Below are 26,291 nucleotides of genomic sequence, written 5' to 3'. Positions count from 1 at the left end.
GATAAGGTAATGATTTTTCCATTAAAAATGACAATACACAGGTGTAAAATAATCATTTATAGTGTATTTAGAAAAAATAACAGAGATCAGAAAAACTGCAAGGATGTTTCATCATCATATCACTAGACAATATTATTTCATCTTGTATAAACGTTTATGCTATTAAAATATATGTTGAGTCAAATATTATTGCCAATTCATCCCCTTGCACTTCTAAATATCCATTACATAAAATATATATTAGAAACAATCACATAATAAGCACACATTCTTTGCTGATGTTCTTGTATCAGGGCAACCACTAGGGGGCAATAAATCCATTAGCGCCATTGCTGTGCATTAATCCTAATTGAAAGTTTTTACTTTACTGTAAGAGTGAGTAAGAGCATTTGATTTGTAAGATGATATTATTATTATTATTATTATTATTATTATTATTATTATTATTATTATTATTTCTAAGGCACTCATTTATTTTGCCATACTTCAATGATTTAATTTGTGGAAAACACATTGACAGCAAACCCTCAAAGTACCAAAGTTGCCCTGAGTTACAAAAAACAAACAAACCAGAAAACAGAAAAGAAACCAACAGACAAAGAGCACATAGAACATCATACTGTTAACACGTTATACTGAGACTCTGATATAGAAAAATTTGCTTGTGTAAAAACGTGTAAACTTTCTAACAGCTAAAAAAATGTGCACACTGATTTTTTTAACAGGAGTCAGTGGAGGATTATGTCTAACATGAGCAGAATACCACCTCTGTTTGCCTTAATCAATATGCTAGTTGAGTGCTAACTAAAAAGGTCAAATACAGAGTGGTGTACACTACAAATTGATTAATTCAGCATTGTCAGTGTGATTTATTAAGCCTGAAAATTACTTTGGTTGAAAAAAATACAACCAAAGGCCAGATATTAAAAATGGTACATTTTTAGTAAAATTGAGTAAGTCCATTCTATTATATTATTATTTTAATATTTTTTTCTCACAGTTTTGTCTCAATATCCTCAAAATACTGAGAAATATATGTTATTACTATGGTAAAGTTGCTTTTGTAGTTTTCATTATGTTTGTATTATTAATGAGAGCTTTCAAATGTAACTTTTTGCATTTTTGATTAAAAGAGTCTTATCACCTTTAATTTGTGTTTCTGTTTGAGACATAATTACATGTGTGCTGTGTATGAGATCTGAACTTGTTAGTGCTATTGAGAAACCACTAAAGTCTCATTTACATGTTGTTTCTTGTCCCTACTTTGCATGCAATGTTATATACAGACACTATATATACACACAGCATAGAATTTGCTCTAAGCATTTTAAGCATAGAATCTGAAAACAATCGCTGATTCAAAAGAAATCTAAAAAAAGGAAGCCTTAAAGCCTACACATGAGCTGTATATCTAAAAATATAGTTTGCACATTCTTATAAAATACCAATGTTTATGATTAAATACACGAAATAAAAACTAAACAAAGATAAATGTTGTAAATGATTAATAAGAAACATTTCTGAAGTGGTAGTAGCTGCTGAAATCTTCATGACTAGTCAAGAATAATTCACAAATGTATATGTAAGAGTCAGGCATATTAAGAAATTGTTAAGTAATTTAGTAAGTAATTTTGCATTAACCAACCAAATGATTAATGTGTTTAAAAAGGTTTTGCTCTTCTGCTATGCAGACGTTGACTCTTTCTTATCTACAAACTGAGTGAGAATCTCATCGATGGCTTTGCAGTCATAATTCACCTGCTGTAGGTCCAGCGCAGGGACTAAGGTGACCAGGAGATGTTCTCTTGATCTGGGGCTAAAAGAAAGAAAATTGAATTTTTGTGAAAGAGAGAAACTCTATTTGAGTTCTTGTGAAAGAGGGAAACTCTATTTGAGTTCTTGTGTTATAGATCAGGACTATGGCTTCTGTCTCAAATGCCAGATAATCTACAGTTTTATATCATTTTGAACTGCACAAACTGTCTCGTCGTTCAGAAATATATTACAGATTGTATTGTAATTGTACTGTCCTGCATAGTTCTAGAATTTCTAGATATCTTACCTGCAAACAATAACTGAGGGTTACTGGTTTCTTGTCCCATTTTTGGTCTGTCCTGTGTCTCATGCTGCTGTGTACCAAAGTCTGTTCTTCTTCCTGAGTTGGAGGCTCCCGATGAAGTTGAAGCACTTTCTTCATGGGAGGAAATATGAAAATCTGTCTGGACCCCTCGATCTTCCACACGCACCTTCGCCTTTTCAGTTTCTCTCTTTATCCTCTCTAAATCTTTCTCCAGGCTCTCACAGCGGGTCAATAAACTGCACTTCTCATTTTTTAGACTCTCCACCTGAGTGTGAGGGAAGGACAAGATCGGAATTGCAGTAAGAGGACATGAAACAAACTCACACCTCATCTGGTAATGCATTTTATTTCGACTTACTTTAGGTTATATGCATTTAGGTTTAGGTTGCATTTTCCCTTCTAACATTTACAACATTAGTATATCCATTAGCTAGTCTTGTTCTTTTTCTTGCTCTCTCACCATAGGTTGGAGCTGCATTATTGTCTGCATGGCCTGCAGGTACTCAACTTCAAAGGTGGGCTGTGTGATTTTATTGCTCTGCTGCTTCTTCACTTTTTCAACATCCTTCCTTTCTGCTTCATTAGCATCACTATCAGGGGGGAACATAGCAGGTGAACAAAAAGTCTCAGCTGAGACTGTGGATGTTGGCAAATTATCTGGAATGTGACCAGAAGTTATTCTTCTGGCTTTCTTGTTATATGGATTCTCTTGATTCTCTTGAGAGTCCAGGGCTCTCTTCTGCCTGAAATGAAGGAGAAATTAAATCATTCAGGATACTCATAATGCCTCGCTATTATGAAGGTGCATGAGACAGAGGGAGTGACAGAGTACCTTCCAGGACTAGAAGGGAGCTGAGTGTCATGTAAAGTGTTAACAGAAGGTCTGGTGTCTAAAGGGTTAAAACACAAATTACAATAAAATTGTAAACAATAAATGCAGATTGATAAACACGTAGATAAAATAGGTCTTTACCAGCGTCTGTGTGAGAAGGGGAAATAAGGACAGAGCTGGGTTTCTTTTGGTAGGATGACTTGGGAATAGACGGCCTCTGCTGAGCGGAAAAACATGCAGATGAAGGATATGGAAGGATCGAAAACTGTGAATATTTGATTAATCAAGCAATTCTCACACTGTAATTCATAGATTCTGTAATTATGAATCCATAAAGATCCTTAACCCATGATCCATATTACACATATTTTCCTTTTAACTGTGCATATTTCTATCAAAACGTTCACTAAAATCATGCCACATTATAGATCCACCATGACCCTTCTATATAATGTTTAATTGAATTTATTTCAGAGCCTAGCTAATATAGGGATAATGCGCAACTTCAGATAATCTTTATATTCTAAATGTTTGTGTGAATGTGTGGGTGAATGACTGTGGACTGAGGGAAGTGCTGCAGTAATAGAAGTATTTTCAAGTGAAGTTACTGATGCTGTATCAGAGCTGACACACAAGGCCCTGAACTTTCCTCAACACGTGGCACGCTTAATTGCGACGTCACCTGATCACGGCAGGCCTATAAATAGGCATGATGTTAGACAAGCTTCAGATACCGGTCACGCACGTGGGCGCTTCCCATAGCGTTCAGTTAACGCAACATGGAGTTCCCTTTAAAAGGGAATTGTATTTTGTGTTTACTCAGATTGCCTTTGTTTTTATCTTATATTTTGTTTTAATTTCTGAAACAATTTAGTGTGAGATATACACATAAACAGAAGAAATCAGAATACTTTTTCACAGCACTATATATCACAGTCTAGCTAATATGGGGATGATGATCAACTTCAAAAATGCTGATATTTATGTGGGTCCTGTTCTTTCCTCATCAACGCAATATCTTGCTGGTTAAAGCTTCAGTCCTATACACATCACCATTAAATTCATTACAAAGTCAATCAACTGAACAATGAGAGCTGACTTGATGAAGAAAAGAAATCCTGGGGCTCATCTTGTAAAAGCAATGCACAACAACCCACACAATTATTCTGATGACTAGCAAAGACACAATTTGGTGGAGTTTAGGCATTTAGAGTTTAGTCTTCTCAGGTAATCATAGCAATCTCATATATTTAAACAACCGCAATGGTTAAACAAGAATACAGAAAAGGAGATTGAGAACTTCATTTTTTTGTTTCACATCCTTTTGCAAAGTTCTGGAATCACATACAACATAAATAATCTTTTGGAAATAGTTTCTCTTTTTGCTACAGATAATTTATAGAAAAAAAAACTATCTAGCCTATGTACAACATGGATCTCATCACTACCAAGTAGTGTTTTTTCTCAATCCTTGTTAAAACATCATGTCATCACCTGCTTCCAGTTCTCCTGCTGCAACTTCTGGTTTCGCTCACTGTTTCAAAACATATACAAGATTAGACAAAAACTGTTGTAATTCCTTCCACATTCACCTGATTCAGATGTACAGTATCTCACAAAAGTGAGTACACCCCTCCCATTTTTGTAAATATTTGATTATATCTTTTCATGTGACAACACTGAAGAAATGACACTTTGCTACAATGTAAAGTGAGTGTACAGATTGTGTAACAGTGTAAATTTGCTGTCCCCTCAAAATAACTCAACACACAGCCATTAATATCTAAACGGCTGGCAACAAAAGTGAGTACACCCCTAAGTGAAAATGTCCAAAATTGGGCCCAATTAGCCATTATCCCTCCCCGGTGTCATGTGACTTGTTAGTGTTACAAGGTCTCAGGTGTGAATGGGGAGCGGGTGTGTTAAATTTGGTGTCATCGCTCTCACACTCCCTCATACTGGTCACTGGAAGTTGAACATGGCACCTCATGGCAAAGAACTCTCTGGGGATCTGAAAAAAAGAGTTGTTGCTCTACATAAAACATGGCCTAGGCTATAAGAAGATTGCCAAGACCCTGACACTGAGCTGCAGCACAGTGGCCAAGACCATACAGCGGTTTAACAGGACAGGTTCCACTCAGAACAGGCCTTGCCATGGTTGACCAAAGAAGCTGAGTGCACGTGCTCAGCGTCATTTCCAGAGGTTGTCTTTGGGAAATAGACGAATGAGTGCTGCCAGCATTGCTGCAGAGATTGAAGGGGTGGGGGGTCAGCCTGTCAGTGCTCAGACCATACGCCGCACAGTGCATCAAATTGGTCAAGCATGGCTGTCGTCCCAGAAGGAAGCCTCTTCTAAATGCACTGATGCATAAGAAAGCCTGAAGACAAGCAGACTAAGGACATGGATTACTGGAACCATGTCCTGTGGTCTGATGAGACCAAGATAAACTTATTTGGTTCAGATGGTGTGAAGCATGTGTGGCGGCAACCAGGTGAGGAGTACAAAGATAAGTGTGTCTTGCCTATAGTCAAGCATGGTGGTGGGAGTGTCATGGTCTGGGGCTGCATGAGTGCTGCCAGCACTGGGGAGCTACAGTTCATTGAGAGAACCATGAATGCCACCATGTACTGTGACATACTGAAGCAGAGCATGATCCCCTCCCTTCAGAGACTGGGCCGCAGGGCAGTATTCCAGCATGATAACCTTGCTAAAGAAGCTGTGGGTGAAGGTGATGGAGTGGCCAAGTATGTCTCCAGCCCTAAACCCTATTGAGCATCTGTGGGGCATCCTCAAACGGAAGGTTGAGGAGCACAAGGTCTCTAACATCTACCAGCTCCGTGATGTCGTCATGGAGGAGTGGAAGAGGACTCCAGTGGCAACCTGTGAAGTTCTGGTGAACTCCATGCCCAAGAGGGTTAAGGCAGTGGAGAATAATGGTGGCCACACAAAATATTGACACTTTGGGCCCAATTTGTACATTTTCACTTAGGGGTGTACTCACTTTTGTTGCCAGCGGTTTAGACATTAATGGCTGTGTGTTGAGTTATTTTGAGGGGATGGCAAATTTACACTGTTACACAAGCTGTACACTCACTACTTTACATTGTAGCAAAGTGTCATTTCTTCAGTGTTGTTACATGAAAAGATATAATCAAATATTTACAAAAATGTGAGGGGTGTACTCACTTTTGTGAGATACTGTACATACCCTCAAATTAAAGCTGGAAGTCTACACTTTGACATCATATTCATTACTTGAATCCACCTCCAGTATACTGTGGTATAAATATTTATTGGAATGAGAGGATTCATTTCTCACTGTTGTTTGTAGGTTTTCTGGTTTCTGGGTTTTTCATCATCAGAATCCTCAGGCTCTTCTTCAACTGTACAACTCCTGTGAGAATCAAGCACTTACATGAGCACACAAACACACACACACACACACACACACACACACACACACACACACACACACACACACACAAACACACACACACACACACACACACACACACACACACACACACAAACACACACACACACACACACACACACACACACACACACACACACACACACACACACAGGAAGGTAAAGAAATACACAAACACACCTGAATTGCGGGTCAGAGTTCATGTAGCAGAACCACTTCTTAGGGAGCATTTTACGATCAATGCCATCTGGAAGTTTTCGCCACTTCAGACAATCATCACACTGAATACAGATTTGATCTGGTCGCTTCCTGTAAGTCCACACAATCATGTGTTAATGTTCATGTAAATATGCTCCCATGTTAATGAATGTGGCCTTTTACACAGGATGTGTCAGCGCACAAACAGTGTTGCTTCTGTTGTAATGGTCGCAACCTGGAAACCTGTAATATCTGATCTGTGCCCATAGCAGTTTAAGACTTTAACAAAGTTATATTGAATATTATTAGAAATGTATTTTATATCTGACTACTGCTCCCACCTGTCTGACAGTATATTCCAAATGTGTCCAAGTTACTATTAATATTTTTCCAGCAACTTTGTGACTCAAATTATGAACTCAACCAAAAAGAAAATATCTGAGGTTCATAATTTTGGCCAGAAAACTAATACCTGGCCATGTGAGTGAGTGAGTGAGTGAGTGAGTGAGTGAGTTAGTGTGTGTGTGTGTGTGTGTGTGTGATTGAGTGAGAGAGAGAGAGAGAGAGAGAGAGAGAGAGAGAGAGAGAGAGAGGGGTACTTTTAAACTTACACAGTATCCTCAGTGTAGTTAGGTTTAAACTCAGGTGCATATACCTGTTGCTTCCAATATTCCTCGAGCTTCTTACCTACATTCTTTAAAATTTTCCTGCACAGACACAAAATAGAATACTTTAATATATCAATGTTTTTTTAAAAAAACAAAATCTGTCAATCTGAAAATATCAGTGGTCTTAAGATAATTAAGATAATACCCATACTGTATACATTCTACATTCAACCCTCTGTATATAGATAATTAATTCTTGCACGCCTGAAAGTCATAGGTCATCTGAACATGTTACTCAAACACACCTGTAATCTTCAGTATCATCAAAGTCCTGCTTGTTGTGAATTGGTGTGAGGTGGTTACACTCAATTACCCCAATAACTCCCACTGCTCTTCCCTCGGCCTGGTAACAGAACATAACAACCACTCTAAATATCATGAATAAAAGACAATTTTGTTCTGTTTTCTTCATAAATTACCCCTGAACTGAATCTGATTATGTATTTTCTTCTATGATGAAAGGCCCTGATATACAGTAAGTAGTCTTGCATATTGGTCTACATGTGTTCAAGCACAATTCGCTATAATCTGTAATTACCCATAATAGGTTTTCATCTTGTGCATGTATGTGCAAACAGTGGCCCAACCTCTGATTAGTCAGCTGAGTAGAATTTTCTATATATCTGCATAAATATGACCTAAAACATCATCAGATTTGTATGTGTATCATGGCACAAAGGAGATTTCTGAGGCCCTCAGAGAAAGAGTTGTTGATTCTCATCAGTCTGGACAAGTTTACAAAACCATTTCTAAAAAGTTTGGACTCCACCAATCCACTGTCAGACAGATTGTGTACAAATGGGGGAAATTCAAGACAATTGTTACCCTTCCCAGGGGTGAAGACCAACAAAGATCACTCCAAAAGCAAGTCATGTAATAGACCATGAGATCACAGTGGAACCCGGAGTGACTTCTAAGTAACTAAAGGCCTCTCTCACATTGGCTAATGTTAATGTTCATGAGTCCACCATCCAGAGAGCACTGAACAACAATGGTGTGCATGGCAGGATTGCAAGGAAAAAGCCACTGCCCTCGATAAAGAACATTGCCCCTCTTCAGTTTACTAAAGATCATGTGGACAAGCCAGAAGTCTATTGTAAAAATGTTTTGTGGAGAGATAATACCAAAATAGAACATTTTGGTTAAAATGAGATACTCTATGTTTGGAGAAAGGAAAACACCGCATTAGCGCATAAGAACCTTATCCCATCTGTGAAACATGGTGGTGGTAGTATCATGGTTTGGGCCTGTTTTGCTTCATCTGGGCCTGAACGACTTGCCATCATTGATGGAAGAATGATTTCTGAATTATAGCAGCAAAATATACACAAAAACTCTTGGGTGAAAGTGCGTCATGTGGTAAGTCAAGTCAATGCCCTAAGCACACAATGGCCAAGTCAAAGTCCTGACCATAATCCCATAGAAATGTTGTGAACCTGAAGCAAATAGTTCATGTGAGGAAACCCACCAACATCCCAGAGCTGAAGCTGTGAACCAATCTCATGGCTGCATGGAAGGAGAAATGTCCAACAACTTTAGCTTGCAAACTTAGAGGACTTTCATAAAACAATTCAGTCCTGTCAGATCAAGAACAGGGCAGAAGCCACCACCCATATTCTAAACAGGGTTCTAAACCCCTTGTTCTAAAAGGGTCTACTTTTTTGATTCCACAAAATTTTGGACACCCTACAAAATCAGTATTTAGTAATACCCCCCTTGGCAGACATTGATTGCACAGCACCATTTAAGATCTTTTCACAGATCTTCAATAATAGTTAATTCAGTGGCCTGTGAAGGCCATTCCAAAAGCTTCAGCTTGCATTTCTTAAAGTAGTCCATGTTGGATTTCGAGGTATGTTTTGGATCAGTTATGTTGTGGAAGTCAATCTCTTTTCAGCTTCAGATTTCAGTCTGGGTCACATTTGTTTCCAGAATTTTCTTATATTTACTGGAATTAATTTACTGGAATTTTCTGTGCAACTGGCTGCCACACAACTCCAAAACATATACACAGATCCACAGTTGGCAAGGTGTTCTTTTCATTAAATGCTAATCCTTTTTTCTCCAAACATACCTTTTACTGATTGTGGTCAAAGAACTACATTTTTACTTCATCAGGATACAGCACTTGTTTCCAGAGTGCCTCAGGCTTATCTATATAGATGTGGTTTTGCATACATCAGACACTGACTTCTCCAATTAAGTCATAGGTACGGTTTCCTTCTCATGACTCTTTCATGCAGGTCCCTGCTGTCATTTGGGAGTTTTATTTGTTTAGTGTTAGTACTATGTTTAAAGAGTCAGAGCATTTGTTATGTTCTGGAATTGTTATTTCTAATGAAAATTCTTGGCTTGCCAAATGAGTCAATTAATGTGTAATGAGTTAATTAGATTCTGAGATTGTTTTGAAGGGTGTCCATTTTAGCACAATTACAATTTTTTTTTCTCAAATTTTGAAGTTCATCAAATATAAAGTAACTACAGTCAAGGAAATAAATATTGAATAAAAAAAATTCTGTAGATATATTTCCAATGAGGTTATTCACATGAAATTTTCACCAGATATCAGTATTAACTCAAGAAATCCACATATATAAAGAAATCCAAACATTAAAGTCCATAAATGAAGTTATGTGTAATAAAGTGGAACGGCACGGGAAAAAAGTATTGAACATGCTAACTGAAATTTATTTAATACTTAGTGGAGAAGCCTTTGTTTGTAATGCCAGCTTCAAGACGTTTCCTGTATGAAGAAATTAGTGGCTAGCAGTATTCAGGTGTGATTTTTGACCCATTCTTCTGAACATATTGTCTTTAAATCTTGTTCAATTGGATTCAAGTCAGGTGATTTACTGGGCCATTCTAACACCTTGATTTTTTTTTGTCTGAATCCAATTGAGAGTTTCCTTTGCTGTATGCTTTGGATCGCTGTAATGTTGGAAGCTCCACCCACATCTCATCTTCATCATCCTGGTGGATGGAAGCAGATTCTTCTCAAGAATTTCCCAGTAAAGAGTTCCATTCATCCTTCCTTCAATTATATGAAGTCTGCTAGTACAATGCAATGAAAAACAGCCCCACACCATGATGCTTCTACCTCCACACTTCACTGTTGGTGTAGTGTTTTTAGGGTGATGTGCAGTGCCATTTCTACTCCAAACACTGTGTGTAGTATGACAGTCAAAAAGTTCAATTTTGCTCTCGTCTGACCAGACTACACTCTCCCAGTATTTCACAGGCTTGTCCAAATGAGTTGTAGCAAACATTAAACGAGCTTCAACATGCCTTTTTTTAGTAATGGAGTCTTACGGGGTGAGCTTGAGCAGTGGAGTGCACTGCCTATTGTTTTCTCTGTGACGATGGTACCTGCTGCCTCCAAGTGTTTCTCGAGGTCTTTCAGAGTGGCCCTTGGCTCTTGGGCTACTCTTCTATCTATTCTTATGACTCCATGGTCGGAAATCCTGTGAGGAGCTCCTGTGCATAGCCGGTTGATGATGGCGTGATGTTGCTTCCACTTGCAAATAATGGCCCCAATTGTGCTTACTGGAAGATTCAGAAGTTTTGAAATATGTTTGTATCCATTTCCATCAATATGTGTCACAACAATAAGGTTGTGAAGGTCTCGGGAGAACTCTTTGCTTTTACCCATCATGAGATGTTTCTTGTGTGACACCTTGGTAATATAAAGCCTTTTTATAGACCATCAATTTGCTATCCCAGCTGATATTAATTTGCACAGATAGGGGGTGTAATTACTTTTGGACTTCAGCTGGTTCCTTGCCTTAGAGAACTGATTTTTCTGAACGTGTTCAATACTTTTTTTCCCTGTGTCATTCCACTTTATTACACGTAACTTTATTTATGGACTTTAATGTTGTGAACTCTTTATATTTCCAGATTTCTTGAATTAATACTGATGTATTTACTGAAAAAAAAAATGACACATTCAATACTTATTTCCCCCACTGAATATGTGTTTATCTGTCTATTCTTAATTTTTATCTCTCTATTCTGTTCCTGTATGCAAATGATTGAAGAAATATAAACACGTTAAGCATTGAATAAACTGTATGATCCTCACCTTGCGCTGACAGGCGACGCGCTCATAGGCTTTGATGAGACGGTTGTTGTGGTACATCATCAATCCATAGTGCTCTTTGCTCTTGGTGTTGTAGCCAAATGTGATTGGTATTGCCTTTTTCTGAGACAAAGACTTAAGGATCATGGCATTTAAAATATTTGAATAATTTAGTAAGTAGCTCTTACTTGTGCATCATTGGGTATTTTTACATTCTGGTGCTATAATATTTGGCATAAGGATACAACAGAATCAGGTTTGTATGTGTCCGTCAAGACGTTTGCTAAAGTTTTAGTGACCAACTGAGTTTCCACCTTCTTCCCTTTAATGATAATCTGCATTCTTGGCTTCAGGTATAGGATACTGCAGTATGCCTGAATCAAGGAAAAAAAAAAAGACTTATGACCATTTCTGTGTGATTTGAGTATTGTTTCTGATTTCTCCTTTCACTTTGACGTTTACGGACCTGAATTGAAATGCTTGTCTGATGTTCAATCTTTCTGTTTGACCACAGTTTGCCTTATGATTTTAACTGCTAATAACAACTTGCACTTAGATCCATGTGTTCAACCAGGACACAAGTATTTTTTGCCTAATTAAGACATATCTATTTCAATGCTAGTAAGTCTGAAATCCTACTTTCTGAAATGACCCCTCACCTTAGTGAACTCAGCCAGTGATCTCCAATAACACAATATTCATGTAATATTTCCTTGTAAAATTCTCACCCGCAGTGAATATTCACTCTCAGGCACTGACACGCCACCTGCTGCCGGCCGCTTGTTTGTCTCCCCGGTTCTCCCGTACACATCAACAGGGATCCGGATGTCATAAGGGTTCTTCGTGAAATCAAATTCTAATTCTCCTGAAGGTGTTCTGTAGCAGAATAATTGGTGATTTATAGAATTTCTGACAACCCACAATATCGCCTGTGGTCCTCAGCAAAATAAGGTAGGCTACGCTGTCTAAACATTTTTGCAGCAAATTTCAAGTGACATGACACGTTTATATCATACTATAATAATGATATGATATGAAAACTATAATGTTATTGCATAATGTTAGCTGTATAACTATATTAGACTTCCTCACTACATTAAAATGTTGTATTCCATCAAATCCTTAGGAAGAAGTGAAGAAATCAAGCTCTCTGCATGTTCACCTGCGTAGGTTCCAGATGATGATGCGGGTTCCCCTTGAGTTGGTGCACAACCCGTCAATGACACTGAACTCAGACAGCAGTTCTTCCTTGGTGTTAAACAGAGAATGTGTCAGGATATCATGAAGACATTCTTCTGCATGCTCCGGTGAAGCACTGAGTGAGCAGCGAGGTTAAGAACCAAACTACACAGAGGATCCTTTAAATTCTCAGGAGGCATTTATTTACCTCTATACCTTTATATTCCTATTGCACTTGCAGACCCAGTATTTCCTCTACATTCCTCACCCTCATAACTACATCTATTTCACATTAGATTTCCTATATACACACTGAATAATTCATAGTAGTTACTGCATAATATGCTATAATATAAAATGAATAAAATGAAGAACAATGTAACAGTTTAAGTGGTTAGGTGGTTGACTATACATTGTTTTATTTATTTTTTAAAATAATCTTATATCTTGCGGTTATAAATGCATTGTAAATTTTATATTCAATGCTTCTCTCCACGATTCATATTAAATATAGCCATCTATCTCTCTGTTTCCAGGTAAAGGATATCAGTCTGTCCGGTGTTGGTGAACATGACAATAGGCACCATGACATTTTGTGCTCCTGTATCCTTGAGGTAAGTCTGTGACAGGAGACCCACACACATGGTGTTGGCTTTCTTTGAGAACACAATGGCATCCTTCCCCAAGCGCATGGAGCCCGACTTAAAACCGTTACCATAAAGACCCACCGGAACATGGCCTCTTATTGTCTGCTTATCATTGAAGCCAAAACTGAGAGAGAGAGAGAGAGAGAGAGAGAGAGAGAGAGAGAGAGAGAGAGAGAGAGAGAGAGAGAAAAGTAAAAAGAGAAACTATACACTGTTTACACATCAACAAATTTGTAGTTAAAGTGAATTGCTGGATGATCTAATTCCCCTCTGAAGGATAACACAGGCTTCATGAACACACTCCTACCTGAGCATTTTGTGCATCTTGTCATAGTCCATGCCATTTCCATTATCCATGAAGATGAGGCAGTCCTGGTGTTTGATCACTGATTTATCAATCCAGAGTTGTTTTGCACTGACATCTGGGTCATAAGCATTGTCTGTCAACAAAACAAAACAGGAAGAATCTGATACTATCCAATGTTACTAAGGCACAGTTTGCTTTACTGTTTACATGTTTTAGCTCTAAAAAGCATAAACCTAAGTTAACCTTGAAAAAAACAAAAGAATTAATATTCATTTCATCTTCAGTAACCTCTTTATTCTGTTCAGGGTAGTGGTAGATCCACAGCCTATCCTGGAAACACTGGTAACGAGGCCGGGATACACACTGCAACAAATGCCAGTCTACTACATGACCCCATTTTCAGTGTTTCATTGTTGGGGGTAAATGACTGTTGTTTACTCACAATACCAGTTTACATCGCGTGCGCGCACACACACACACACACACACACACACACACACATGTATGTGTACAAATTACTTCTTGTATTCATATGCAAAAGTATTTTTATTTCCTTGTTGTCTGCATATTGTACATCTTCCCTAAGGGTTAATCTCTAGAACTGTGCTTGTCAAGCAGCTAGAACATTGTCAGTAGCTCAGAATGTGGAAGATTTCAACTTTTTATGAAAAAGGGTCCAGTAATCAGTTGGATGAAGGAAAGAAGAATAAAGACGCAGTTTTGACTCACCGATCAGTTCTGCTATAGCACTGAAGGGCCAGGTGTGGCTAGTGGAGTTTGTGTGCAGGTAACGTGGACTGATCTTTAGGAGGAAACAAATATGATAATCCAGTACCATGACACATAAGGCTGCTATAAATGATGAATAAATGTTCCAATATTTGTTTAGTGCTCTAGATTTACAGATTTATAAAGGGCCATTGGTAGCATTTTTCATTTCTTTTACAAATTCTCACAATGTTTTGAGAAAAAGATATAAGTTAACCTGCTTAAAAAATGACAAAATGATAGTGAAAGCATGTGGATTTTCTTCTTCTTCTTTTTTTTCTTTGTTTTACAGGATAACTATTGACCTTTCCTTTGGTTAATTATGCACTATAGTCTTTGATTAAATTTTTTTTTTCTCTTTCTCAGATAATATACAGTTTCTCAGTTGTCTAGTACAACTCCACATAATCAATAATCAATTTATATAATTTTTAAATAATGAAAAATAATGAATTAATGAAGTTTTCCAGTCTGTTTTTTTACAGTACAGAATCTTAAAATGTGACCTATGACCTGTTACTCGTCGCACCATTCTGGTTTTACTCTATTCAAGTGCCACTTTTGACAATGTAGCTCATACTCTACTCAGTGAGTGCCTGGAGCAGTGTACTCAATTTAATTTTTCTCTCTCAACATAGGCAACCACTTTTCCTCAACCACCATGGTCACTTCTGGGGTTCCCACATGTTTTTTTTTCTTTTTCTTGTACATGCTCTCACTGGAACAAACTTTACATAAACATGATATCATTATACTGTACATAAACATACAGCTGTATCTTTCTCTGACATCTCTGGTGGCCTCTACTTTTTAAAGATGCTCAGTGAGTAGTCAGTGTTAAAAATTGTAATTTTAAAAGTATTTTTATTTCTAAATGAAAACAAAACAGGTCACATTGTTCAGTCTGCCCAAATGTACTTTTAAGGGAAACTTGGGTTCTCATACACTTCATGTCACACACATGCAAAAACCTTGAGGTAATATTTTGCTTTTATTTTTCTCCATTTTCTTCACAATTTGGTCACTTGCCAAATCCCACCCATCAACCAGCTTCCCTCCATCACACGACAGCTGCCAATGAAGGGAGGGAGAAGGCTAACATCTGCTTCCTCTGAAACAATTGAAGTTATCCAGCCATATCTTTAGACTGCCTCTCATGCTGCATCACAGGACAACGTAACACACTTGGAGAAGATTGTGTCTGTCCTCTTCTGCAAACATGAGCTCACAGATGCCCATGATTAGCTAGTATCACTGTGATTGACAGGGGAGAGAGAGGCTCCAGCCACAGACGACTGTAGCATCCTCAGGATTCAAACTCATGAATTCTGATGAACAGGGCAAACACTTTTCTGTTGTCCCACTTGGGAGTCAACCTTATTGTTTAACTAAGAGCTAAAATTTGACAAGCAAATCAGTTTGTTAAAAGTAGCTTCAGTTCAAAACAATCACAAACTCAAACCATTTCTTTCATCACGTGAACTAGAAAAAAATATTCTGACATCTGCCATTTGTCATCTGTTGCACATCTACAACCAGTTCAAAATTCTGTAGCTCATTTATTTTCAGGTACAAAGAAGAGGAATCATATTACTCCAGTTTCAGTTTCCATTCATTATCTCCAGTTAATTGAAGGATTGAGAAGATAGTTTTGTTTGAATGAATGAATGAATGCCTTTTATTGTCACTATACACATGTACAATGAAATTAAGAGCCACTCCTTTTTGTTCTGTGTCAACATGTACATAAAATAAACAAGATAGAATAAAATAAAATAAAATAAAATAAATATAACAACACGAAATAAGTAAATAATAAATAAATAAATGAATAGTACGGGGGGGGGGGGGGTACTATAAAATGCACAGTTCTGAGACACTATATATCTATACTGTGAAATCAGTACATGTATCATGTATGTGTTTAGAATGGTTATAGCTTTTGGGAAAAAACTATTCTTAAATCTATTAGTCCTTGTTCTGATGCACCTGTAACGTCTCCCTGAGGGCAACATATTAAACAGATCAGAGCCAGGGTGAGAGCTGTCCTTAATGATGGTTTTTCCTCTACTGAGGCAACGGGAGGTGTAAATATCCATCAGGGAGGGGAGAGGGCAGCCAATGATCTTCTGTGCTGCTCTTATTACTCTCTGAAGCCTTTCCCTGTCTGCCGCGGTGCAGCTACCGTACCACACCTTGATACAGTATGTCAGCAGGCTCTCGACGGACGAGCGGTAGAAGATCAGCAGCAGATTACATTGCAGATATGCTTTGCATACATACTGCTTCTAGACGTTAAAAGACCACCACATAGCTACTGCTGATTGTTCCTGTCTGAACAACAATCACACTTCCTGTGTACAGTAATGATGAAATGAAAGTGAAAGTTATCCTACGCGAAACAAGGTTTTGAGAAAGGAAACTGTAACCCGACAGGTATACTTCAGTTGTTCAATTCAAACCATTTTTACTTAACAAAATTCACTTATTTATCATAAATTAACTCAATTATTTATCTTGATGTCATAGTGCTGAAGTTCTCACATCTCAAATTAAATGTGCAGGGGAATTAATGGAAAAATACACCTGTTTTATATGAATTAATTTCAACATTTATTGCTACAGTACATAAAAAGATAGCTGGTTATAGTTTAACCTAATTAAATAAGGACTTACCGAGCTTAAAGGTATTCCTCTACTTGTTACTGCTGCCATCTTTATATGAATCTGCTGTCGACAGTTCCAAAGTGAGCTTCTGATGAAGGAGCAGGAGACTCTTCAGCAGTTTTGAAATACAGGAAATAGGCATCAACTTTTCTACTGACTTTAATGAAACTCCACCCCTATGACTCACCACAGAGAGTGGATGCTCTTTCTACAGTCAGTGATTGGTTAGTTTTGTAGGGTTTTTGTGTGTGTGTGTTTGTTTTTCTTTAAATGCATATGACTTCTGTATATTTCATTTCTGTGAGTATACAGGTATTGCAGAGTTCATATCCAACCCTAATTAAGCACCTCTGGTTATATTATTCATGAAAATGTTGAACATCTTGATCGGGTATGTTAGATTATAAGCAGAAATAAATTATTAATTAAAATAGCAGTTCTCTAGGAACATGAACAGACAACAAAACATTTGTGAGATCTGAACTTGATAAGGAGCAAACCATATTCATTTGTATGTGTGTCTTTTTACATTTGGCAGGAACTTTGCTTAGGGCTAGGCTTTTCATGACAATAGTAATAACACGCACTTTCTGTCAAACTGTCAAAATGATTGATTAATGACTATGATTTATGACCCTCTGTGTTCCCCTGACTGACAGTTCTGAAGGTGCACATAATTTTTGACTACTGGTAACTGCTGTGGATCTCAATATGTAGGGGTGTGTGTAGGGTGTGTGTGCTATGTAAAATGACTCGTCAGCATGGATACTTAGACTACAATAAAGAGAAATACTAAATATTTAGTCTATTGTGTGACGTGTGTGTGTGGGGGGGGGGGGGGGGGGAGTAATTTGGGTGTGTGCTAGTGGTCTATTTAATTCAGACAATGGAGGATATGAATAGACCTGAGTCTATCACTTGCACATTGTTGTAATTATTAAACAACGTGAGATCAATGTCAGACAATCAAATTCATTTAATCCTGCATCACCAAATATGGGATTAACCCCAGTTGATACTGACATTATTGTAAGAGAGGGTGGTGATATTGGTGGTTATACAGTGGTACAGAGACTTAGATTCAATAGTTTGGAGATACAGTGTCATATAAATATGCGTATGATATCTACCACAGACTTGGCAACCTACGCTATATACTTGTATGATATTACAGCCGAAACAGTGTCGTTTTTCAGACTGTTATGATGAATGCCTTTTATTGTCACTATACATATGTACAATGAAATTAAGAGCCACTCCTTTTTGTTCCGTGCAAACATGTACATTCAATAAACAAGAAGAATAAACAGATAAATAAACAGATAAATAAACAAGATAAATAAACAAGATATACAAGATATACAAGATATTGGGGTGGATGGGGGAGGTACTATGAAATGCACAGTTTTGAGACACTATATACATATGCTGTGAACTCAGTACATGTATTTTGGTAGAAGATCAGCAGCAGATTGGAGTCCAGATTGTACTTCCTGAGAACCCTCAGGAAGTGTAGCCGCGTTTGAGCCTTCTTGATAACCACTGTGATGTTGTCTGTCCAGGAGATGTTTGCAGAGATAAGGACGCCGGACGGTGTGGACCTTCTCCACACACTCACCATTAATGAAGAGGGGGGCCAGCTCAGTGTTGTGTTTTCTGAAGTCTACAATAAGTTCCTTGGTTTTCTTGGTGTTTAGAGTCAGATTGTTCTTTGAACACCAGGCTGCCAAGTTTAGGACTTCCTCTCTGTAGGCTGCCTCATCTCCCTTTGAGATAAGTCCGACCACTGTGGTGTCGTCAGCAAACTTGATGATAAGATTATTGTTGTAGACTGGTCTACAGTCGTATGTGTAGAGACAGTACAGGAGGGGGCTCAACACACAGCCCTGTGGAGAACCTGTGCTCAACGTGCGAGAGGAGGAGAGGTGGGGTCCGAGTCTCACTGTCTGGGACCGGTTGGTGAGAAAGTCCTTTATCCAGGCACACGCCAGAAACATCCGTCTAACATCGTGTTCCCTCACAGTAAGTAGAGTGGTGCAGGAACCAGAAGGGGATGGAGGCAGGGCTGGACTGGTACGGGGGCCAGATGAGGGTGGAGGTGGGGCTGGAGCAGATGAGTGCTGTTGTTGTGATGTTTCAAAGCGAGCAAAGAAGCAATTTAGCTCTTCTGCCAGCATCGCATTCAGGTCTCCTGTTGTCGCCTCACGGCCTCTGTAGTTCGTGATGTTCTGTATGCCCTGCCACACCTCCCGTTTATTTTTGCTGGACAGGTGGGACTCTATGCTCCTCTTATAGGCCACCTTAGCTTCCTTAATACCACCTTTCAGGTTGGCACGGCAGCTCTGTACAGAGCTCTATTACCAGACCTGAAGGCAGCGTCACGGGCTTTGAGTAGTGTGCGGACCTGTTTGGTCATCCATGGTTTCTGGTTTTGGAAAACCCGAATGTTTTTGCCCACAGTCACATTTCCAATACAGAACTTGATATAGTCCAGTACCGTTCCTGTTAATGTTTCTAGCTCTTGATGTTCAAACAAATCCCAGTCTGTCTGTTCGAAGCAATCCTGTAGTTTGGAGAATGCATCATCAGGACAGGTAGTAACAGTCTTTATAGTGGTCGTGACACTGCGTCTGAGGGGGGGGTGTAGGCAGGGGAGAGCAGGAGGGAGTGATGGTCTGATTGGCCGAGGTGGGGGAGAGGTATGGCTCTATACGCGTGCTTAATGTTTGAGTAAACATGATCCAGAGTGTTCACCCCTCTAGTAAAACACTTAACATGTTGATAGAATTTTGGGAGTACAGTCTTCAAGTTCGCCTTATTAAAGTCTCCTGCAATTATGTGAACACCGTCGGGGTAAGCCCTCTGCTGCTCGTTTATGGTGTTCAACAGGAGAGAGAGCGCCGTGTTCACATTGGCGTCAGGTGGAATATACACAGCCGTGATAATCACTACTGTTAGCTATGTTGGTAGAAAAAAGGGCCGACATCTTAAAGACATGTACTCGAGGTCAGGGGAACAATGCTTATCTATCATTGTTCCGTTGTTACACCAATTCTCATGCACATACATACAGAGCCCCCCCCGCTCTTACCGGAGTCCTCAGTCCTGTCCCAGAGAAGCATAGTACGACCTGCTAACTGCATGCTAGCATCGGGTATCCTCGGATGAAGCCAGGTTTCAGTAATAATCAAAACACAGCAGTCACGAACATAGCGATTTCCAGCTAGTTGAAATTCCAAGTTGTCGATTTTATTCACTAGGGATCTGGCATTGGAGAGAAACAGGCTCGGTAAAGGTGGCTTGTGTGGTTGTTTTCTTAGCCTTAGCATAATACCGGACCTGCATCCCCGCTTTTGCTTCCTCTCCCTCCTCCGTCTGCGCCGCCTTCTGGACCCGACAACAATCCACGGAGAGCCCGGCAATCTCGCTATGTCGTCTGGGATGTTGTGCGTGTGATGACAGCGGCGTGTGATGGGGGTTTAATCAACAGAACATTGAGAGGTCCTAGTCTAAGCTCAGATGTTAACACTGTCTTCGCACCTAACAATGATTACAGTGCGGATGTTTTCACAAATCAGCTGAGAAGATTATGCAAAGTAACTCTAATTTACAGGTTGAGGACATCTTGGATCTATGTGTGTCTATAGCACGTGGTAAACACGGTGGTGCTTATCAAAACATACATGATCTATAACCTATAGTGGAGACTGCAGAAGACCGCCGCATGTTCAGAACAGCATAAGATAGGTTTTAATGATATCACACGGTTTGAGCGGTTGTTACACCTAAAAATAGTGGTCTTCCATAGTTGGTGCAATGGTATGTTGAAGTATATGTCCAATGACATAACTCATCACAAGACAGTGTTCTCGTACCTGCACAATGACCACTATTTTAGGATTAAGAATCTGAAAGCATTTATAGGCACTACATATGTGTGTGACTACTGCTACCAAGGTTTTACTAGATGTAGAGACCATCAGTGTAAATACATTTCTCATATTTGTAAAGTCCCTGATTGCTTTAAATACCCTGTTACGAATGAGTCAATGACACAAATGTTTGTGGTAATGCAAATCTGACTTTTGTTATAACATGCATACAGTTGCAATCAAAATGATTCAACCCCCATTGAAACTCCAGTTTATGGTCCAAATGGACTTTCAGCTGTTTGCAATGAACAAATCAAACAAAAGCAATTGAAATAGTTCAACACAACGAATGCTTTAAGTGGTTTCCCCAAATGCAACTTATGATTTCTCCAGTCTCAAAATTTTTCAACTCCCTGAATAGAATCCCTCACAACAGCACAAATATGCAAAACAGGTGATGTCTCAAGCACACCTGATGCAAATAATCAAGGACTTCATTAGCTGCACCAGGTGTGCTTGAGCTGGAACACATGAAATACCTGAACTGGCTAGGGGCAAAAATGTATGAAATACCTGGATGGGGCAAGAAAAGGAAGCTATCAGGGAAGCTAACAGCTGCAACCAGATTTCTGAGAAGGCAGTTTGTGAAAAACCCTCGAGTGATTGCTAAAGACCTGCAGCAAGACTTGGTGGCAACAGGCACTGAGGTTTCAGTAGGATTTGTGTATTGACAAAGAGGTATACTAAAAGAACATTACTTTTTTTTTACAAGGAATGGTTTCACATAAGATTTCATAGGACACATAGGATCATTTTCTTGTTAACCATCATATTAGCACATTAATACAAAAAAAAACAAAAAAAACATTTCAAATATTGTTAGCTAATGAATGTATCCAAGCTGAACAACCACCATGTAGAACACAAGCAGAGAAAACACTAAGCTGACAGAAAAAAATATATATTTGCCATCACCTAGGCCACACCCTCTTGTCCTTGGAAACAACTCAAAATTACTATAATGCTTTAAAAATGACAAAATTGAGGTGAGATATATTGTACAATTTATTGAAATGTAAAGAGAAAGAAAATTAGAGTGCAAGCATAATTAACACTTCACGTGGTTTACCAGTTCTACAGCATGTGGAAACTATCTGACTAAAGCTGTCAGGTTTCAGATAGCTTATTACTGAAGAAAGTAGAAAGAATAGTGTGAGTGTGTGTGTGTGTGTGTGTGTGTGTGTGTGTGTGTTAATGCTAATGTTATCAAACACATGTGCTGCACTAAAGTTGAACTGCACTAAAGCACCCATATGAATTTATGCTTAACATTACAGCCCTAGCAAACGTAGTAAATAGACTATTATTACTGAAAACATTGAATTGGCTCATGACAAGAACGAGATAACAATAAAACATGTCATTTACCTGTATGTGCTTTCTCAAATTCCACGGTGAATTCTTAAAAGCCAGCACTTTGTGCTTTTTTGGTTGACACAATTCACAACGCATTCACCAGGAATCGTTGACACTGACAATTTCGAACATCTCCCTCATATATGGCCATGGGTGATCAGGAATGTCTCCATTCTCAGTCATGTTGACATCGCTATCAGGAATGTCTCTATTCTCAGTCATGTCGACATCGCTAACTCCCTCTCTCTCATCCATAACATTAGCCATTCTTCTTGTTGCCTTCTGCTGAATAGTCAGAAGCGTAGCTCAAGAGTCAAGGACCACTCAGAAAGAGAGAAACACTTGGAGGCAGCAGGTATCATCGTCACAGAGAAAACAATAGGCAATGCACTCCACTGCTCATGCTTACCCCGCAAGACTCTATTACTAAAATGATGAAGATGAGATGTGGGTGGAGCTTCCAGCAGGAGAACGATCCAAAGCATACAGTAAAGGAAACTCTCAATTGGTTTCAGAGAAAAAAAAATCAAGGTGTTAGAATGTCCCAGTCAATCACCTGACTCGAATCCACCTGAACAAGATTTGAAGTCAATATGTTTAGAAGAATGGGCCAAAATCACACCTGAATACTGAAAACGGCCCATCCATTTCTTCATGCAGGAAGCACCTTGAAGCTGTCATTACAAACAAGGTCTTCTCCACTAACTATTAAATATATTTCATTTAGTGTGTTTTTTCCCTTGTCATTCCTACTTATTACAGATAACTTCATTTATGGACTTAAATGTTTGGATTTCTTTATATGTGCTTATTTCTTGAGTTAATACCAAAGTTTGGTGAAAATTTTATGTGAACAGCCTCATTGGAAATATATTTACTGAAATAAATGTCAATAGTTACATTTTTTGAACATTTGGTCACTTGAACATTTGGTCACAACTAAATTTCATTGTGTTCAATCCGCCTAATATAGTTAAAACTGATTTTTATTTTTTCCTTTTATCGCATTAGCTGACCTCTCACGAATCTAGTCAGTAATGGTGTCTTATGTAGCCAGCTTTATTTAATGTTTATTGTTAGATAATAGCTAGTTAGATTCTAATTGCAGTTAGCCTGAGGAACACTTCACTAACTACCATATGTCAACCAGATGTCAGTTGGCCTACATTTATCTCAAATTAATTGCAGTTATTGGCATTTGTTAACATACAAAGTATACTGTATATTAGGTGATTAGATTTATTGTTAAAGTAAGACTGTATTAGTTTTAGTCTGGTGTACCTAATAAATTGGCAGTTGGAATTGCAGCCCAACTTTGATTAGACTGATAAAACATTGATATGTGTACATAAAGATTTTGTTGAGTGCAACCTCAAGAGAATATTACAGTGTGCTTATTGGACCAACATCACTTAAGTATTTGGATGACATTTAATTTGACATTAACTTTTTTCTCTCTCTGAGGAGGTGATAGAGAAGTCTAAAGCAAGAGATATTCCTATTATCACTGATGCAGTAAATCCCAAATTCCAGCTGTTGAACAGATTGGATATTCTTATTATTTCTTTCTTTCATTTCTTTAACACAGGCAAAAAATACAACAGAACCACTCACACGTCTACACACATCAGACTGGTCTGTTGTTATAAGCAGGTGTCATGCTGTTTATGAAGGACATTAAAATTATCGGGGCTCATTAATACTTTCCTTTTTTTTCTTCTTTTTTTGCATCCAAATGCTGCACAGCCAACCATGGTAACCTTGATCTATGAAAGTATTTTTATTTATAACATTAACATTATATTTGTTGGTTTTTGGCATCGCAAGAACACCCCCCTAAACCACCCCACCCTCAATATCGAACATTCAGGGAAAAAATTATAAATAAATATAATAATATATTATAATAAGAGATATAATATTTTTAGAGACTCTGTCATTTTATTTATCAATGTCACACATTAATTTCAACCTAATCACTCTCTAGGAATTTCATAAAAGCGGCCTGCTTCTGCCATCTTTCTCTCTCTGTAGGAGGTTGAATGAGTTTCTATGAAGACTGCCCATTCAAGGAAAAACTTATCTACCCTCTCCCTGGATATATTATATAATAAAATGTTTTGCTGAATGCAATTATTTGCCTTATTTATTTTGCACTATTGACCAAACTTATTTCATGGGTTGAATTGAGCAGTTACTTGCACTCATTGATATTCACTTGTTGTGCATGCGCATGTGAATGTCTTAACATAAGATAACATTAGGATGTGAGTAATTATGCATGAAAAAAGTATGAATACTGTAAATGTATTCTACGTTATGGGAACACTCCCCTTTTCCTCGAAAAGTGAACACATTAAAACTGATTAATGCTGTCTCTCCATCACTCCCCTGACAAAATGCTACTATAAATGTAGACAATGTATTCATCAAAGCACATTATGTGTTAATATTTATAGAAAATTGCTGCAAATATAGTCTCTGCTGCTCTCATGATTCATGAACCATGTGACTGTGAGATCAAAGCATGTCACAACTCTTTTTCAATGGTGCTGAAGAATGTGAAATGGACATTCACTGATTAGTTTTAATATTTTGAATGTGCACAGCTTTAGGCTACAGGCTGTGTAGTTTTCTGCACAGTAGATGGCAGCATTCGATCAGATCTATGTCTTCTGTGTTTCATTTCTGATAATAGTTCACAACTGTCCCTGTATAGAGACACTGTAGAATTCATATCCATCCCTAATCCAACACATCTGTCTTAATTATTCATTAAAACATCTGGATTAGGTCAATTAGATTATAAATAGAAATTCATTCTGAAAATAGCGATTTTCTAGAAACAGGAGCAACAAAACTCTTCCAAAGATTATGAGATCTGAAGTTGAAAAAATGCAAACCACATTCATTTGCAGTGCCCTCCATTAATATTGATCAATATCAAATCAATAAATTTTATACAAATGCCAGTATCTTGAACTAGAAATTGTTTCTATTCCAAACAATATTTTACACACACACACAAAAAAATAATTAAACTATTCTTAAGTGTTTAAAAATATATGATACGTAACATGGTTGCAGGGAGAGAATTTCTTTCATGTTTTTCCATTTGATAAACAGTGGTCAATGAAGCAAAAACAAAATCTAATGTTGCAGTGCACACTTTATAATGCTAAAGTAAATGATGATAAATTTCAGTCAGAAAGTCTTACTTGTATCCATTCGTCTGGAACTGCTTCTGTACTATCAGCTGAGGTAATAAGACAGAAAACAAGATTCAATACTATGATAGTATAATGTGGTCTTAATTAATATTATAGTAAAATCAACCCAGAGCTACATGTATATGAACATCCCAGGACTTATAATTCAGTGGTGTAGAGGATGCCGATGAGGACGTCACTCTGGTTTCTTGCTCCGCAGAGGAAGTCAATCAGCCTTCCAGTCCTGCTAAGGACATTGCCCAGCCTTCCAGTCCCACTGGGGACATCGCCCAGCCTTCCAGTCCCGCTGGGGACGTCGCCCAGTCTTCCAGTCCCACTGAGGACGTCGCCCAGCGTTCCAGTCCCGCTGAGGACATAGCCCCAAGCTTCAGTCCAACTGGGAGTGGTGCTCCGCCTGTCTGCTGCCCGGTGGAGGCCGCCTTGTTTTCCAATGCATCAAGAGACAGATTACACAGGGGCCCAGGACCCCCGTTGGAGGGTTTTTTTTGGTGCTCCAGGAGGGGCGCCTTTGGAGGGGGGTTCTGTTACGGTACCACCGGCAAATGGCGCTGTGGCGACAACGTGCACAAGCAGCTTGAGAATGCGCACGTGATTGAAGTGTGCATGGACACTAAAGCTGGGTTAAGTGTCTCCAGCTGTCGGCAATCAAAAGACTGTTTACTTAAATCCCTCGCGGTGCTGCACACATTGCGCGGCATTAATATGTTAAAGTGTTGAAGTAATGTAAGGTCCCATGAAGCAACGTAACATCAAGCCAAGTAAAGTAAAAAGGAGAATGGACTAACAGAAGACGACAGAATGTATAATGGTGCCAGGTTGAGATGTTGCCATGCTCTGTCTGTTTTCCTGTTACTTAGTTTAAACCCTGTCATAGTTGATAATTCACAATTATCGTGCTGGGGCCTTCCCGAATGG

The 26,291-nt window shown here is 38.5% G+C and overlaps 1 protein-coding gene across 3 annotated transcripts; it reads right to left on the bottom strand.

The window, feature by feature from the left end:
• Positions 1–77: 77 nt before the first annotated feature.
• On the bottom strand, positions 78–17,025 carry LOC108266382 (MORC family CW-type zinc finger protein 3). Of its 3 annotated transcripts, none has more exons than XM_017469583.2 (18): positions 16,868–17,025; positions 14,153–14,225; positions 13,424–13,556; positions 13,017–13,240; positions 12,453–12,609; positions 12,019–12,166; positions 11,536–11,664; positions 11,294–11,413; positions 7,458–7,555; positions 7,156–7,251; positions 6,527–6,655; positions 6,233–6,307; positions 4,407–4,446; positions 3,054–3,132; positions 2,913–2,970; positions 2,541–2,823; positions 2,063–2,345; positions 78–1,816 (listed from the first exon to the last, which is right to left on the bottom strand). In XM_017469583.2, exons 1-18 carry the CDS (start codon positions 16,904–16,906, stop codon positions 1,782–1,784), a joined length of 2,199 nt encoding a protein of 732 aa, XP_017325072.1. In that variant the 5' UTR covers positions 16,907–17,025; the 3' UTR covers positions 78–1,781. The 3 variants fall into 3 exon arrangements, with proteins under 3 accessions (XP_017325072.1, XP_017325073.1, XP_017325074.1); XM_017469584.3 differs by having other exon boundaries at positions 79–1,816; positions 3,054–3,129; XM_017469585.3 differs by lacking the exon at positions 14,153–14,225 and having other exon boundaries at positions 79–1,816; positions 16,868–16,890.
• Between the last annotated feature and the right edge of the window lie 9,266 nt (positions 17,026–26,291).

Source organism: Ictalurus punctatus, chromosome 6 (genome assembly GCF_001660625.3).
Source record: "Ictalurus punctatus breed USDA103 chromosome 6, Coco_2.0, whole genome shotgun sequence".
Taxonomy (NCBI): domain Eukaryota; kingdom Metazoa; phylum Chordata; class Actinopteri; order Siluriformes; family Ictaluridae; genus Ictalurus; species Ictalurus punctatus.
This window is presented reverse-complemented; position numbering and strand designations above follow the sequence as displayed.